We start from the raw sequence: 17,077 nt of genomic DNA on the forward strand, positions 1-17,077 counted from the left end.
GGACAGTCTACAAGACAATGTGGTGCTGCTTCCCAGACATAGAGTAGGGGAGGAAATCTTGGGAGAGGGTTTGAGTTTGGAATCAATGAGACACAAACAAAATGACGGCAATGTAATCCTGGTGGTGGTGTCAAATATGGTGTTACTAAAATAGGTCACTTTCACAGGTTACATAATTTGTACCTTATGGAGGCAAGCTAGTGTCGTTCTACAATGCTGTGCAAATCTTAACCTTTGAAAAGTTAAACGCTTTAAAATAAAAACTACCAAAGAGTGTCATATTAAATATCTACTTTTATTTAAAGCTATATTGAAATTCCACCCCCCAAATAAACAAACAAAACAGGAAATGAAGAGTACAAATCCCTTAAGTTTGAAAGAGGTGTAACACATTCCAATGACGCACATACAAAAACAAATTATAAAGGGAAAAGTCTCAGGTTAAAAACAGAAGGAATATACAAAAAGGTGAGAGTCCTTTAATAGTTCTATTAAGGGCTTCACAGGAAAACGTCTTCCAATCCATAGGGGCTAAATGATTAAGTGTATTGTAGTGTTATTCTTCAAGGGTAGGTTCTAGCAGCTATTGCACATACAAGATTTTAAGCTTTTATAAAGGGTGGCACTGGGTCAAGTCTAAAGGGCGATTCCCCGAATGCATTACTATACGTTACCTGTAAGCATGCTATCAGTGGTTTCACAAATAGCGGAGTAGTAGGGTGGAGCATGGTCCCCATCACTTGGCGAAGCTGCCGGAGAGTTAAGTGCATGGTCAGGGGAATCACGGTCGGATTCCTCACTAGGCAAGTCACTGATCATGTTTGGCATGCCGGTGTTTGCAGAGGAACAGTCTGTATCCAGGTTTCCGAGCACATTCGGAAACGCTGGCTTCACACAAAACATATACTCGCAGTCTCCCTTGTTCCCGGACTTTGGTAGTTGCGGGACAGTCTCGCAGGGAGATGTGTCCTCCAAGGGCAGGAGATCCACGTTGCGGTCTTTGTTGTTCTGGTAAGAGTCCATTCCTTTGGAGTCAGGCGCTGTTGGAACAGCCCCCTGTGTCTGCTCCTCAACCTGCTGGAGATTCAGTTCCTTCATCAAGGTGGGGTCCTTGCTTTCCTCCAGGAGTTGATCTTCGTTCTCCAGAGAGAAGATACCGGGGCTCTTGCTGCAGCTTTCTGTCATGGAGTGGGCATTGGAAGTGCAGTCAAAGGCGTACGAAGCCACGGAATTGGTCGAATGCGGGGTGTCTGGCCCGCCGGCATCGGTGGACATCATATGTTGCTCCTCGTATTCATCTACAGACTGGAGCCCGGCCGGGAGTTTGCAGTCGGGATCCACAGCAGCTTCCTCCTCCATCAACTTCTTCCCTTTCTCCTCGAAAGCCACGTTGTCTATCCCAATGAATCCAACCACTCCTGGGTCATTAATCAGCATCTCCCCTTCGGTGTCGGAGTGGTCCTCTTCGGTCACATCTTCAGAAGAAGCAACAGACTCTGTTGGGGGATCACCCAAAATGTCATCAGCGGGGAGGGTCTCTGTCTCCTCATCCCCCTTTTCTAGGTGTATCCCCAAATCCTGGTCTATCGGGAGGTCCTCGAGCGGGCTGATAATCTGGTGATGAAGCTGAATTCCTCCAAGCTTCTCTTCCGATTTAGATTCGACCCCAGAACTGCTGTCGTAATCCTTCAGCTCCTCTGGAGTGCTGGTCTCGCTGCTGCTTTGGGCGGCCAGTTCTGGGCCACTCAGAGTGCTTGATTTTGACGGTCCTTTCTCTGGCTCCCTCTCAGGGGGTGAGGCAAGGCTCTCGAAGGGCAGTTTGTCAGCCTCTTCTTGGGGGCTGCCAGGTGTGGCCTCTTTCTCGGTCTTGGGCGGATTGTGAAGTTCTGCTTGTTTGCACAGCTCCGCCAGGGACTCAACTGGCAAAGACTGAGGCTTGGCTGCCATGGAGTATAGCAGTTCTTGTTCCGTTGGGGTCTCACATACAGGCGTAGGCAGTTCATCTGGACTTGAAGAGTTGAGCTCAACTCCCATGCAAGCTGAATCACTTGCACCTTTTTCTGAGAATACAGTTTCCACACTCTGTGGCTCACCTTCCATATTAGTGGCACTGAATGTAGTATCCTCTTGCAAGTCCGCATTGTATGGGTCCATTATATTTTCAGCAGAATTTAGTTGAAATCCAGCGGGCTCTTCTTGCACAGGACTTGCGTCGGCTTCAGGAGTGAAAGAAACAAAGGGATTGTTCTCAGACAAATGGTTTTCCGGTACTTTAGTTTCTGCTGGAGGCTGGACCGCTCGGGCAGCGTGCTCTGGCACTTCAAAAACCACCGCAGGAGCAGCACTCAAGAAGTTCAAGTTATCAGGGGTCTTAAGGTCCACATCACGTGACATCTCTTCCACCAGGTCATCTTCATCAGGGTTTCCATAACTTTCCAGCCCACTCTCTGTAACAACCTCGCTCACCATCTCGACATCTTCATCGTCCTCATGTTCCACATTCTCTGCGCTTTCAGGGTCAGCTTTTTCTGATCCGACATCCATATCATATTCCCGGTCTTCCAAATCCAAAGCATTAACAGGATGCGGCGCGCCTCTTTCTTGCAGGAAGTAGTCTTGTTGAACATCAGGAGCCGCTCCAATATCAGGGGAACCACCACGGCCAACCTCCCTCAAATCATCCATGCTTTCCATTCCTTCTATAAGTCCAGCGTCCGACTGTGGTGCGCTCAGTTCGGACATGCAGGGCTGGCTAACGTCTTCCGAGTCCATTTCGGAAGTCAGCCCTTGGTGCATGTCTATCCCGGAGGGTTCACTCCTTTCCATGTACTCCGTTTGCTCTGCCACTGTCTTGGACCTCTCTTCGGTGGCCTGGGACTCCCCCATCTCCGACACCGAAGAGTGACTAAAATCTTCTTCCGACCGAATCTCGTCATCTTCGTTAATTTCTGCATCTGCTTTTTCAATCTCGCCCTTGTCTTTTTGTGCTCCCATGTTGTCGTCATCAGTTGGCACGACTGCCTCTTTTCTTTCTGCACCCCCTGAAGGAGGCATCTCCTCCTCCTCCTCCTCCTCCTCCGGTTCTGGTTGCTCAGTCTTCTCCAGTAATGCTGATTCACACAATGGAGTCTCCAACTTAAATTCTTCTTGGTGTTCCCAACGTTGTTCACGCATCACTTGGACTTCTTTTGGTTCTTCTGGCAACATGGATTCCACCACTGGTTCATCAGCTAAAGCCTTCTCCTGGCTTTCACAACATGCAACAGCTGTCTCCTCCACACGAGGCTCGGGGACAACCGGCTCGCTTAGAGAAAGAAGAGTAGCTGCATTTCCTTTCTCTCCAGCGACGGGCGGAATGTCATTTGTGTTCTCGAGCTCTACTGCAGGCACATCATAATGCATTTCTGAAGCAGCTCCCTCGCCAACAACCACCTCTTTGGCTGCGGCCCCGGGGGAAGGGAGAACAGCTTGCACAGACTGCTCAGTAGCATCCTCTGTCGGGCTAGTGTAGCTTTCGACAGCGCTCTGTGGAACAACCACCTCCTCATTCAGGTCTAGGGGGAGTAGCTTTGTTGGCTCAGTTGGAGGAACAGCTGCAACAGCAATAGTTTTCTCAGCAACCGCAGCAGAAGCAGGCGTCGCCTTGGACCCTTTCTTAGATTCCACGCTAGTCACGATTGGCTGAACTGACTGCGTGGGCTTAGTCCCCAGCCTCCTAACCGGCACTGGAGCGCTGCTCCCAATGGATTTCTTAGGGCTGGGGGAGGCGGTTTTTATCAGCCCGGCTTTGGTAGGATTGCGAGGACTCCCGGCGCTCTTTAACGGAGAGGACTGGGTTTTCGAATCCAGTTTCAATTTTACTTTCTCAGTCGCCTTGGGAGTTGAGGGCAAGCGTTTGGGGTCCGCGTTCTTGTTCACGGCAGCAGCAGCAGGGGTCACCTTTGCTGGCTCGGTTCTGATGGGCTTCACTGCAGCAGTCTTTGCTGGGGCAGCCGTGGTCGTAGGCCTCTTGGAGGCGGTTGTGACATCTAGAACAGTCAAGGAGGGAATTAGCTTCATGGAAAGATATTCATTGCATAAGAATAGTAAAACAATCTAGGCTATAAAACCACCTCTAAATTACATTTCATCTTCTGTAACCCATTAAGTACCAGTTAATTTTCTTAAAAAATCAGAACACAAGCTGTATATGTAATTTTATACGTTCTAAATACTTCACATAAAAAAAGTAATCCTTCGTTTGTAACAAACTGCTGCGTCCTATTTTCAGATCAGTGAAATTTCACGCCGGCTATGAAGCTCAACACATAGAAAACTGAGCTTTATCATTACTGTGGGGAGCAAAACACCACGAAACTAGTACATTTTAGACTTCATTTTCTTATTTTATATTGAGGCGTAATAAAAAGCATCTGGAGGGCTACAGGTAGTGAACAAAAAATGGAAACACCTGGGTAAATGAGGGACACCAAGTATATTGAAAGCAAGGGCTTCCACACAGGTGTGACTCATGCGTTAATTAAGCAAATAACATCCCAGCATGCTTAGGGTCATGTATAAAATGCTGGACAGGCCTAGTTGCCTATAAATATGTCTAGCATGGCTGCAAGAGGAGACCTCAGTGACTTTGAAAGAGGGGTGATTGTTGGGGCATGTTTGGCAGGAGCTTCAGGTGACCAAGACAGTTCAACTTGCTGATGTTTCACAAGCAACGGTCTCTAAGGTGATGTCGGCATGGAACTCCGAGAGAAAGACATCATCAGCAAAGGGCAACAGTGGGCAGAAGCGCATACTCCAGGATCGTGATATCCGTGCATTAATTCGAAGTGCAAGGCAAAACAGGCGAGCAACTGCAGATCAATTGACTGCAAATTTCAACCTGGGGCGCGAGCAGCCAGTTTCATCAAAAACGGTCCGCTGAGAACTCCACAGAGCGGGATACCATAGTGGCCCAATGCCCTATTAAGTGACTTTACATTGGTGTTTCCATTTTTTTGTTCACTACCTGTATATTTGCAGAACAGTAACATTGACAACTATTACGGTTAACAATTAGAGAAAGTTATCATAACAATATAGTTAAAACAGAACATTAAAAACAGGTAGGTTTAAATGTGGCCAGTTAAAAATGTGCCAAACAAAAAAAAACACAAAATCTGGGTATGTCTCGTGTTTCACAGGCTAGAACGCTGCTAAACATTTATATGCATTGCAATATGAAATCATAACCAAAATCACTTGCATGGAAACAGATTCATTTCTTCAAGTTTAGTCAACAAGAAAATCAAAGGGCACTTGGGAGACCTTTTCGAAATCGTAAAAACAAAAAAAGTTGGGAACTCCCTTTAAAGAACACTCTTGCTTCTCACCCAGCCCCCTTTAAAGTCCTTCCCACCTCCCGCCTACCTTTTTTGGCAGGAGCCGAGCCGGTCTTGCTGGGCAGGGCGGTTGTCCTGCTCGGTTGAGTGGTTGGCTTGCTAGGCTGCGATGCAGCAGGTTTGGAACTAGATGGCGCTGAAACTCCAGCCCTGGCTGGGGCGGGTCTGGGAGCAGCACTGGTTGCTGGGCGAGAGGAAGCAGCAAGTCTGAAAAGAACAAAACACAAGGAGAATCAGTGTTGCACATTTAACATGAGTCAGATTAGCACTAAATAGATCCAGTGGGAACCTGACTAATGCAATAATCTAGCCCAGAGGTTCTTTAACTTCTTGAATAGGAAAACAGAGGAAAAGATTTAAAACCGGCCTCACACCCTTCTCATGTAATAAACTCAATTCAAGTAGATGTTTTGTGTTTTATTTTGCCTGGAAGCATCACAAGACCGGTCTCTGGACCACACATCACCACACTGCACTGCCAAACCGAATTTTCACAACATTTCTATACCTTAAATGTGTGGATGTTTTACAAAACGAGAAGACTCCAGAATTTCCCGGGGACCCCCTGGTAAAACTTTGGGTACCCCCAATATGAGAACCACGAAATGAGCTGACAAATGAACATCTTTAGAATTTAGCATTTTATTTTATACGCTCTACCATTCAAGCTGTATACTGTAAAAATAATAAGTGGTGATATAGAAGTTCCTACATATTCAATAGCCAATTAACATTTTGCTTAATTAGGCACGTGGCTTAATTAGGCACAGAACCGCAGCTCCAGGCTTTGGTCGCTGGTAAAAACAAGAGCCTGCTAAACAATTAGGACAAATCCCAACGCCATCAACTGCAAGACATTCTTCTTTATTTCAGAAAGAGGGAGACTTCCACACTCCTGGTTTGAATAATTCAAGCAAGGTGAACAACACAGTGCATCTATTTGCATGCATTACCTCCATCAAAGGGATTATGCAAAAAAGCACACCAGTGTTATATATTTCACATGACTGCATGATCCAAGGTCTCGTCCGGCATGCAGTGCAGTAGAGGATTAATAGAAATCACCGCAGGGCAGATGTGTAATTATGCTATTCACAACATCAACTCCCTTCTCTTCCCCTGGCTTCTGACCTTTACCATGAATGTCAAGACAAGCTGGATGAATGAGGGGCACTTTCCAGGAGCACTACATTTGGTCGAAACAAATTAACTAGAAATGTAATCCCTTACTGATAATCCCGCCCCATGTATAAAAAAATAAGTGCCGAACACAAGATGCAGTATATAAAAAAAAGATTCAAGTGAGTCAATAGGGAATCTAAAAATGTTCCCAGTCTTGGCCAGTGTATCTGGGGCATTGCAAAGAGCAGTGCTCAGTTTACTAGGAGCCTATAATCCCCTTGAATTCTGAAGCACAAACACTCTTGTGTATAATAAATCAAATCCATGACCTCAGCTGATTTGCAGTTCTGCCTCAGTCACTGCAGAGTTTTGCTTTTTTCAATATTGAATCCTGACATGCCCAGTGCCAGACATTGCTTTATAGTGCCAGGGAAGACAGGCGGTTATATAGATTAGTCATACGATTCATATTTACAAGTACTGTATAAAAAGAATGGCAACAGGTTATAATAAACATGAGTGATGCGGATATAGAAACCTAATCTAATTTTTATAACAGCGCCTCTCCAGTCTTACTGATTATTATTATTATTATTATTATTATTTATTTCTTAGCAGACGCCCTTATCCAGGGCGACTTACAATCGCAAGCAAATACAAATACATTCAAGTGTTACAATACAAGTCATACAATAAGAGCAAGAAATACAATAATTTTTTTTTCAAGTGTGACAAACCACAATTCAATAATACAGCAGATAATAGTGAAAGTTACATCAGGATATGATTAAGTGCAAAATACTACAGGTTAAACACTTGGCAGATTACAATATTCTGAAGTACAGGATTAAATGTAGTAAAATAGGGGGCAGATAAGAGCAAAATAAAGCATATTTAAATGAAGGGTGATAGTGTCCCAGATCAGTTGCCCTCGAAAAATTGGATAACCCACAATTTCATTTGCTATAGTGAACCTCTACTTATTTCCTGTTGCCAACCAAAAACATGAAGAAAAGAAAACAAATGTTTGTGGCTTTTCCTCACCCTATCATTTTTCAGAGATTTTCCAGAAAACATTTTTTGACTGCACTATTAAGCAAAATTAGGTGAATCCGATATTGTAGGGTGTCAGTTTTTTTCTAGGAAGCCATTCCATCAAAAAAAACATCCCGCACATGCCTATTTTAGGCAGTGGTTGGAGGAAGCCACTGCCTGAAAAAAAGGCAGAAGTAAAAATCGGTTCAATTTTTTTTTAGGCAAAATTACTCAATTTCTTAAGCGGAACTGACCTTTGTAAAAGAACTATAAAAAACCAAGTCAAGCAGAAGAAGATTTCACTTTGCACCCTTTAAAAATAAATACAAATACACACACACTGAACCAGACCACTTTCCAGCCAAACAAGACTCATTCCCCCTAGCGGTCGTCCGATTCCAGGTGTTACCCACATTGTGCAATACAAATAGAATGCCACAAGCCGAGACCAACCGATTCATTGATTTCTCTCAAAGAAACAGTTCTATTGATCAAGCACAGCCTGAGCCAATTACAATCCAGGACAAAAGCGCTGGCCAGAACAGCGCATTACAATCCAGCTCACCTTGTGGCTTGCTGGCCCTTTACTAGATTGCATTCCTCTTGTGTGCTATAGACCTGCACATCCGCTCCCACGTGCACAGAGACACCAACTACTCCACATCTTAAGAGGATCCATCAAGCAGCTCCAGCTGGTCTCCGAGCGCACAGCAGCCTGGGAATGGCTTACGAGGCAGGATATTAGCTTGGAAATGTCTTCATTAATGTTTCATGCCATCTTGAGTGGAAAGGGGGTGGGAGGTTATGAACAGCTTTCATGTCTCTTATAAAGTGCCAGAGATAAGAATCAGTGCAGACGCTTTGTTTGATTTTTTTTAGTCTACCTCTCACAGCGAGACGAGCAGATCTCATTTGGGACAGGAAAAACCTGAAACCCATATTCAAAAGGAGAGACCCCTCCCCCCCACAGTTCAAGATCAACTTGCTGTTGAACATTGCACAAATGATGTGGCATCCAGATTAGGAGATCTCTGATGCAATGCACAAGTGGTATCTACAGCAGATCTGCACAACACACACACACACACGATAGGAATACTAGGAGACTACGCTATTAAACTTAAGATTTTTGCACAGGACCAGACTATCATCTTAGCAGCAGGGCTGCGAACTGGAGTTTAAAATGTTTAAACATTAGCATATGTTAAAAGGTTAGCTCAAGCATTTAACATCTACAATATGCATGTGCGTTAGCATTTTGTATGCTTGTACATTCATCATAGTAATTTAAAGTCACGCCACTCTCTATTGTAGGGCTTCTTATGATGGGGTTTCAAGTCCCTGCTGGCCAGACGTGTTCCTGAGATTCACCCAATAGCCCGGGGATGTGATGTTCAATTAACCAGACTCCGATTCTCTCATAACTTATTCAACAGTAAACCCCTTTGAAAGCTGTCCTGCATGGGTGTTCTGCTATCCTTCATTGCGGTCTGTCGACCACAAAACGCCACAGCTTGGCCTTCTGTGCAATCTTCTTGATCAAAGCTGACTGTAAAGGCCAGTTTTGGCTTTCTGAAAGGCTTTAAATAAGAATCTCATTTTATGCTTTTTACTTGTTCGTAAGTAATAAATCATCGTGCAATTGTCTGTACCAGCTGCAACACATTAAAAATGACTAATCAAGGTGGAGCTCAGTGGAATGTATTTTTTTTTTTTGTACACCACACTGTTAATTTGTAAGATACAAGGAATGTTATAGACTTGGATTCTTTTAAAAGCATACCGTATTTTATTTCACCTCCAGAGCAGCCAAAACTCAGTTCAGTGAAGCTTTGAGTTTATAATTTACATTCGAGAACTTCATGCCACGTGAAACTTTGAAAGCAACTAAAGTGCCACACAAGAGGCTGAAGTGCGTCAATGACCTGCAGGTTTTCAAGCGAACCCTCAGATCACAAGTTCAACACATGAGTGTCACTCCGCTAGCTTCACTGGCATACAGAACAGCAGCCAACACTATTGAAAGTCACAATTTTCACATCACGCTTTGACATCAACAAATTCAACATCCACGCCACCTCTAGCCACCCGCGACCTTCCATTCCTTTGTCAACTTCGTGGGGTTTACCCATCGATTGTGACATGGGCTTGCAGATGCTGACAAGTGGGGTTAAGGCAACGACACTCCATTGCGGCTCCAACGCCAAGGACATGTTATGTCGAATGCTACATGTGGAGAGCCAACATGGCGGACACAGGGATCCAGTTTCCTATCAACTTTCCCCACTCTGGAATCCGAGTGTTATTTCCAGCAACTTACCTGGCTGTCTTGGGAGCTGCTGCCGTTGATGTTGCTCTTGAAGGCTGCACTGTCGTACCGGGTTTAGAACCTATCAGAGAAACAAATACACCGTAAATAACATGCAAATACTGAAGGCGACACCCATGTGGACTGAAGTTATGACTGGCTGGTTCAGTGGTACTCGGAGTTGTGCCCACAACAGCTGGAAATACTTCATAGGAGATGTGTTTGTAGAACTGAAGCCATTACAATCTACTACTGCGCTTCTGTGCCACCGATTCAATCTGTATTAAGGAATGAAAACACCCAAACTTCTGAGGTCCTCTGCACGAGGTGAATAAAATAATAATAAAATAAAAACAGATAGTTAAATTAAGCATCATACATCAACCTCTCAGCTTTAAACCCCACAACTTCCCTTCCCTCCCTGTCCTTGGCTCTAATCATTTCAACCACAAATGATTTGTTAATGTAACATGCATGGTTTTCCCAGAACAAGAGAGGCAGTGTTCCCTGACTAGACTACCTAACCCAATACATTCTTTAAAACAGTCTGCTGCTACACGCAAAGGCTCAGAAGTGGAGAGCTGCAGTGTACACACACACACACTCCTGTGAGCGTACACGCACCTGCAGTACTGGGCCGAACTTTCGCTGTGGCGGTTGTCCCAGTTGAAGCCGCCATCTTCTTCACCGGAGGCTGCTTCACCCCATTGGCCGCGGCACAGGAAGAGGCGGGTGCAGTGGCTGGCCTGGCTGTGGCTGGCTTCCTCTCAGCCACTTTGGATGTTGCCGTGCCAACAGGTCTCTTTGCTGGAGCAACAGATGCAGTGGTTTTCTTTTCGACTGCTGCCGCCACCGTTTTTTTGGCCACTCCATTGGAAACCGTCTTCCGATCTCCGTTACTGGTCCGTTGCTGGGCTGTATTGGTCTTGGAAGACGTTCCTGTGGTCCCAGAAGGCTTCCCAGCTGCTGCGCCAGGTTTCCCCTTGACTGGAGCACCTTTGGTCTTGGGTTTGACTTGGGCGACAGGGACCTTGTCGTTCACCTCCTCCTCAGCAGGGGGAGTAGTTTCCTCAGTGGCTGGCTTGTTCTCTGGCTGTGGAGGAGGCTGCTGCTGTTGCTCCTCCCCTGGGGGTGCTGCCTCATTCACAGGCTCCACCCCAATACCAGCTTCAGGTTCCATCGTCGCTGTGGCAACCCCATCCGATTTCATCTCCCTGGCGCTTTCTTGCTTAGTCTATTGCAGTGCTTGATCTTGACTCGTAGGATCAGTTGAGCCAGTCCCCCTTTTTTTCCAGCTGATAAAACAACCTGTTAAAATAGAAATACAAGTGCATTAGGCAAGGAAGTACAGAAATGTGGGTTCCGTTCCTTATACCTTTTCAATTTCTAGTTGTAAACTCATTCAATAAGCTAAGGGACTGCAAAGCAGTTTGTTAACAAACAGCAAGTAATCACATACAATACACTACGGACGTGGAGTTAACCAACACAGCGAGAGACTGAATCGTGCAACAGGAGACACACGGTCATTTCAGCAGGACTGTACGGCGGAGCAGCTGGAAATGGACAACTCAAGAGCAATGCAATCCCACCAGACTAAGCTTCTATTACCTACCCCTCAAATTCAAAAGTTAAAACGAAACAGTAATTACATAGGGAAATAAAATAAGTGGTACACCACCCACTCGATATATCGCGGGTGTCTGAGTCCAATATAAATCTGCTATATTTCGAGGGCCGTGATATAGCGAGAGACCCACAGAAAAACAAATACAAACACTGTACAACCACTCCCTCGTTTTATCAGGTGCGTCAGGGTCCAGTATAAATCCTCTACGCAACCTGCTTTTTCTCATTTTTCGTATAAAAAAAGCAGTACACCGTTTTAATTCGTACAGCGGAGGGTAATTGCTTCTCATCAACTTGAGTCCAATTAATTTCACGAGTCTTCCTCTCCTTTCTCAAATGCACAAACCCGCTGCATTGCAAGAATCCATTCCCAACACAGGGGTGTTCCTAAATCAAGCTTGTTGGAAGTCATGAATGCCCCATCCACCCATGTTAATCAGAATAGAGAAAGAGCTAAAAGTAAACTATGTAGGCCGAACCAACAGTTTGGAATAACCAGACCCTCACTTGGGGGGGGGGGGGATGGTTAATGCAAAGTTTACTCAGTTGTTCCTTTACCAACAGGGATGCATGTCATCCAGAGAAACTAGACCCAAACCACACACATAACCCTCCCCCCAAAAAGGAAGCTAGTCAGCTGTGCTTCCCCATCAGCCCCTCCCAGAATCCCCCTGCGATCACAGCCCTGTTTATTGAGGGGCTGTGGTTAGTCCAGCTGTCCGGGTATCGAAGCTCACTGGAGACTTGGTTTAGGGAATGGGGGTGGGGGGTTATTGTTGAGCCAGTTAAGGAAACAAAAGACAGCAGAGCAAGAATGGAGAGAGAGAGAGCAGACAGAGCAGAGAGAGAGAGAGAGCAGAGAGAGCGAGAGCAGAGAGAGAAAGCAGAGAGAGAGCAAGAGCAGAGAGAGAGAACAAAGCAAAGGAAGTAATGGAATAAGGTGTTAGCTGATTGCATACCACAAGAAATACTGCATAGGTCACCAGAATCATCATTATTACAGGGCTGGGTCTCACACAGTTGAATTCACTCCCATCTTCATGACCCCTCTTGGTCCCATCATGCCTTTCAGACTTGTTCAGCCCCGGCCCTTTAGACTGCAGTTGAGCGCAGGTAAAGAGCGAGAGCTTGATGAAGCACTGCTAGGACTCTGCTGCCGGTAAGCACCGAGAAGGGTAGAGGAACTACTGAACTGTAATGAGCCTGGCTAGGGTCAGGTGCAACATGTGTGCCGTATGAAATGGGAACACATGTGCTGGACTAAGTGTAGTTCATAAGCAGTTAAATAAAATGACACACGAATGGTGGTGACCAGCGATGCTGTGTGTGAAATGCTTGTACAGGCAGATTCACGGTATAGTCAGGCCTGCCCCCTTGCACCTCCACCTACTGAAATCACACCTTACAATACAGTGATGAGCAACCTTTTCCCTTCCTGCCAGGTCCTTGTTCCGCCCATGCTAATCATTTAACCAATTAAACCTCCACCCAGCGCCTAAACTAGTTCATTAGACACCCATTACATTTGGTACGGACTGGCCCTGGGGGATGGGAGTCGCCCAAGCCTGCTCCAGAACTTAAGGAAAGCGCAGCACTGCAGCTAACCCTACCCCCCCCATCCCACTGGACATGCATCCAGCACGGGAGGCATTGTATGCATGCGAGCGAGACTGGAGCGACATGGCGTGTCAGACGTATGGATCTTACACAATAGGGAAGCCGCTATGTGCCAGGAACAGTGGAAGCCCTTCAGAGACCTCAATAAGCACCAAGCTGAGCCCCAAGAGTTCAAAGACAATGGACAACTCCGCCCCCTCCCCCCCCCCACAATGGAGGACTCCGCCCCCCCCCCCCCCACAATGGAGGACTCCACCCCCTCCCCCCCCCCCCCACAATGGAGGACTCCACCCCCTCCCCCATTCCAACGCACTCAAGCATGCACAGTACTGTGCTCCAACAGAAATACTCAAAATGACTTGGATTCTCAAAACTGATTGAGTCAAGAAGGCCATCGCGAAGGCGCTCGAGTGCTGTAAGGAACGGCTCAACATTGCGTCGTGGAGACCGTGTACAGGGCTAGGGCTTGCAGAAGTGTTTGGCTCAACCCACACCTCTTCATTTGGTCCCAGATGATCCCTTGGTATAATGGACATCAAGATGCATATTGTATAAAGGTTTAAAAACAGTACACCAATGCAAATCCAAAATGACGTAGTATTTAAATGTTTACCCCCTGCCCTGCCCGCCCTTAATTTCACCCTTCACATTATCTATGCATTCTAAACCACTAACTGAATGCGGTTTGTGAAAATCAACGTCAAATTTGAAATGGCTACAGCTACTGAATCAAGTCTACTTTCTTTAACATGTGATAGTTTAGAGGGTAAAGGACTACTTACACAGCAGTTAATCCATTAGAGATGTATAGCCTTTGTACTGTACAGGTCTCCCCTCACCCCCACATCTCTCAACCCATTAAGTGCCATTGTCAGGTTACTTTGTAATTTTTTGGCGTATATTTAACTGCTGTTATTTGCCTTTTCTCTTTAACTAAATTGTTATGGTAACTTACTCTTGTGTTAACCACAAAAGTTAAAAAAGTCTAAATGTAACTTAATTCTGCAAATACAGCTTTTCAGGTACTTTTATGACACCTACCTATCTATATCTATATATATATCTATATCTCTATATAAAATCAAAAATAGTTAAATAAATATTGTATAACATTACATAAATACAGCTTGTGTGTAAGGGTGTAAAATCTGATAAACCAGTCCTTGGTAGAAGACATGGTTGATTTGCCCTACTGTAAACACTGAAGTGAATATCCACAAACATAACCTTGGATTAACAGATAAGATGAACACTTATTGATATCAACACAGGCGGAAAAATTGACATTTCCTTTCTGGTCAACTAGAACAACCTCCCCCCCCCCCCCCCCCCCCACTCCCCCCACTCACTCACTCACTCACTCACATCCCCAAAGCACAGACAGGAAGAGTCAGGAACTCGTTGCAGATGAGAAAGGTCACTCTTAAACCCATACAAGTCAAACCACGGTCAACACAAAATCCATTTTACATTCTCAGAATATTATAATCCCTGATCTCAGTTTGAGTCAGTGATGGAAAACCATCACGGTTAAAAAAAAAAAAAAACTTACCCGGGAGGATGGGTTTGTATTTATGAAGTTGTTGTAATTATTGTTATTAAAAATGTACTTTTGTACAGTACATAGGTAGAGTTTATGTAAAAACAAGCAACATGTTAAAATAAACTATCTGTGTAGTAGTGGGGGGAGTTGTACCACATACAAGCACAGTGGTTTAGTGAACGAGAGAGAGAGAGAGAGAGAGAGAGAGAGAGAGAGAGAGAGAGAGAGAGAGAGAGAGAGAGAGAGAGAGAGAGATGCTCAGGTTTGTCGGCTTGTCAGGAGCAGCGTCTTACGCAGTTTAAACATCGTAACTAGTAGAATCATTTAGAGAGCTTATGTTTTCCAAAGCCAGCGTGTCACACTAAATAAGGGTGGGTGGTAATAGTAGAGGAAAGTGAAACTGATAGTTTGTACCTCTGTACCTGAAGTGGTCTGCCTGCAGTTTGTATCCTGTGAAGCTGCGCTATGAGCTGTTTGTATCCTGTGCTACAGAATAAACATTCTCTTTATCTACCGATAACAGCAGTGGCAAGTCTCCAATGGGTCCCAGCCTCCGGTTGACGTGACTGTGGTGGAGAGCAAGTCGTGGGCTTTCACTTCTTCAGAGTCATATTCAAATAACCAGGACGGATGAAAAGCCAGCTACAGAAATGCAAGGGCATTTACAAGGGTGTCTGCAGCACAGAAACATCCCTGTCTGAAGGTGTTTTTATTTTAGGGTCCGTCTTCGTACGAGAGAGGCATGGGTTACGTTTTTCAAGGGCTGTTTAAAGGGTACCCAATACACAGTCCCCAGGTTGTATATCGTAACATTTTAGCAAACACTGTTTGAAAAGTATTGTGGTAAAAATAACCATATTCAGAGTCATTCCTGTAACAGAATTTATAAATAAATGGCTGCATGTGAAAGTATCATGCAAAGGGAACCAGTGCATAAACTATGTGTAAATAAATAAATTCTACTGCACCGTGTGTCTCTCATTAGTAAGTGAGAAGATAGAGTAACCCGGTTTAAAATTTTATTACTGTAATATGGTACTTTAGTTTTCAGACCAATTCAAAATGAAAGAATATTGTAAAGTCCGTTTTAATTCTGAAAACATAATGAAACATGAGAACAGCACGTTCCTCCCAGTGCTAAATCTAAAAAGAAGAGAGATCTATTTCTCTGGAAACATTCCCCCCCACCCCCAGCACTGATTCTGGCCTGGGTCCAAGCCTCCTCCTTGGTTCTGAGCTTCACCGAAACCACTTCAGTCTAGACAAGACTGGGTTTAATAAAAACGCTTCATTGTACTTTTTACAAAGCATGCTTTTGTAACCCAGGACGATGACTGCAGAGGCAGGACAAGCCACCAACCCATTGCTAAAAAACAAATGAACTTCAGCAGTCTATTTAAACAAAGAAAATCAACAGCAGAGAGGGTCAGAAGCTATTTGAAGCATGTGTTTGAAGCTATTCGTCATCGAGTATTCTGAATATCAAAACCTTGTTGATAAAACCGAGAGACTGGAACAGCACAGAGAGACCTCATCGAATGATGGGGGGTGCCAGTCTTGAATAGAATGACGAGTTGGGACATTTATTACCCCCTTTTAAACCACTTAGGACCCCCCCCCCTAACAAAATATCTTGGTATCCCTGAAGAGCTGACCATCTCCTCTTTAAATTACGATTTTAAAGATCAAGCCGTCTCAAGTGAGGCAGTACCCCAAAATTCTCACTTTTTAGGAATGTATAACGACTAGGGGGCAGCTTTTAAAAATCGCCCCAGTATTTACCCCCACCCCAGTCAGACCCCCAAATATCTTGATATCCCTGAATAGATAACTGACTCCCTTAAAAACACATGCAAAATATTTGTAATAAATTAAAAAAAAATCCATCCCACAGGTGCAGCAGTAGCCTAAAATATTTCAATCAATTCAGAATCTCTGTGGGGTTCATGTTACCCCCAAAACATATCTAGCAGTTTCACCCCACTCCAGTTTTTACTATAAGCTTGATTAGCCTCAGCCAGGTGAGGTCAGCCAGCAGCAGCACTTTGCCATTGTGCAGTTCTTAAAATACTCTGCACACAGACATGCAAATCTTGCTGCTCTACAAGGGTATTCAATGACAGCACACTGAACATCGTACTAGCGTGTTAGTCTGTGGCTCACTAGTACAACACCACAGCTATGCTGAGAATGTGGAGTCAGGTATGTCGGGTATTTAAGCTAGTTACCCCCCCCCCAGGGGTGTAGGAGGAGCAGACAAAACCAGGGACTCCTACACCATGAGCAGAGCTCAGGCCGATCCTCAGAGCCGTCACATCCCCATCCAGAATGAGAAGAAGCACCTTTATAAAAATAAAACTAAACAGTACACACACATTTGTAATCTTGACTATGAGGACCAGATAGATAGATAGATAGATAGATAGAGAGATAGAGATAGATAGA

General features: G+C 44.9%; 1 protein-coding gene across 1 annotated transcript in view; it reads right to left on the minus strand.

Moving 5' to 3' along the window:
- Window positions 1-276: 276 nt before the first annotated feature.
- Window positions 277-17,077, minus strand: part of LOC117968271 (microtubule-associated protein futsch-like) — a 22,596-nt gene continuing 5,795 nt past the window's right edge. Inside the window, exons 2-5 of the mRNA XM_059007864.1 lie at window positions 10,468-11,151; window positions 9,856-9,925; window positions 5,407-5,585; window positions 277-4,028 (exon numbers count right to left, since the gene is read on the minus strand). Coding sequence (XP_058863847.1) covers window positions 664-4,028; window positions 5,407-5,585; window positions 9,856-9,925; window positions 10,468-11,053 — 4,200 coding nt within the window. The 5' untranslated portion in view covers window positions 11,054-11,151 and the 3' untranslated portion in view covers window positions 277-663. The remainder of the gene's footprint in view (window positions 4,029-5,406; window positions 5,586-9,855; window positions 9,926-10,467; window positions 11,152-17,077) is intronic.

This window comes from Acipenser ruthenus, chromosome 36, assembly GCF_902713425.1.
Source record: "Acipenser ruthenus chromosome 36, fAciRut3.2 maternal haplotype, whole genome shotgun sequence".
Classification (NCBI taxonomy): Eukaryota; Metazoa; Chordata; class Actinopteri; order Acipenseriformes; family Acipenseridae; genus Acipenser; species Acipenser ruthenus.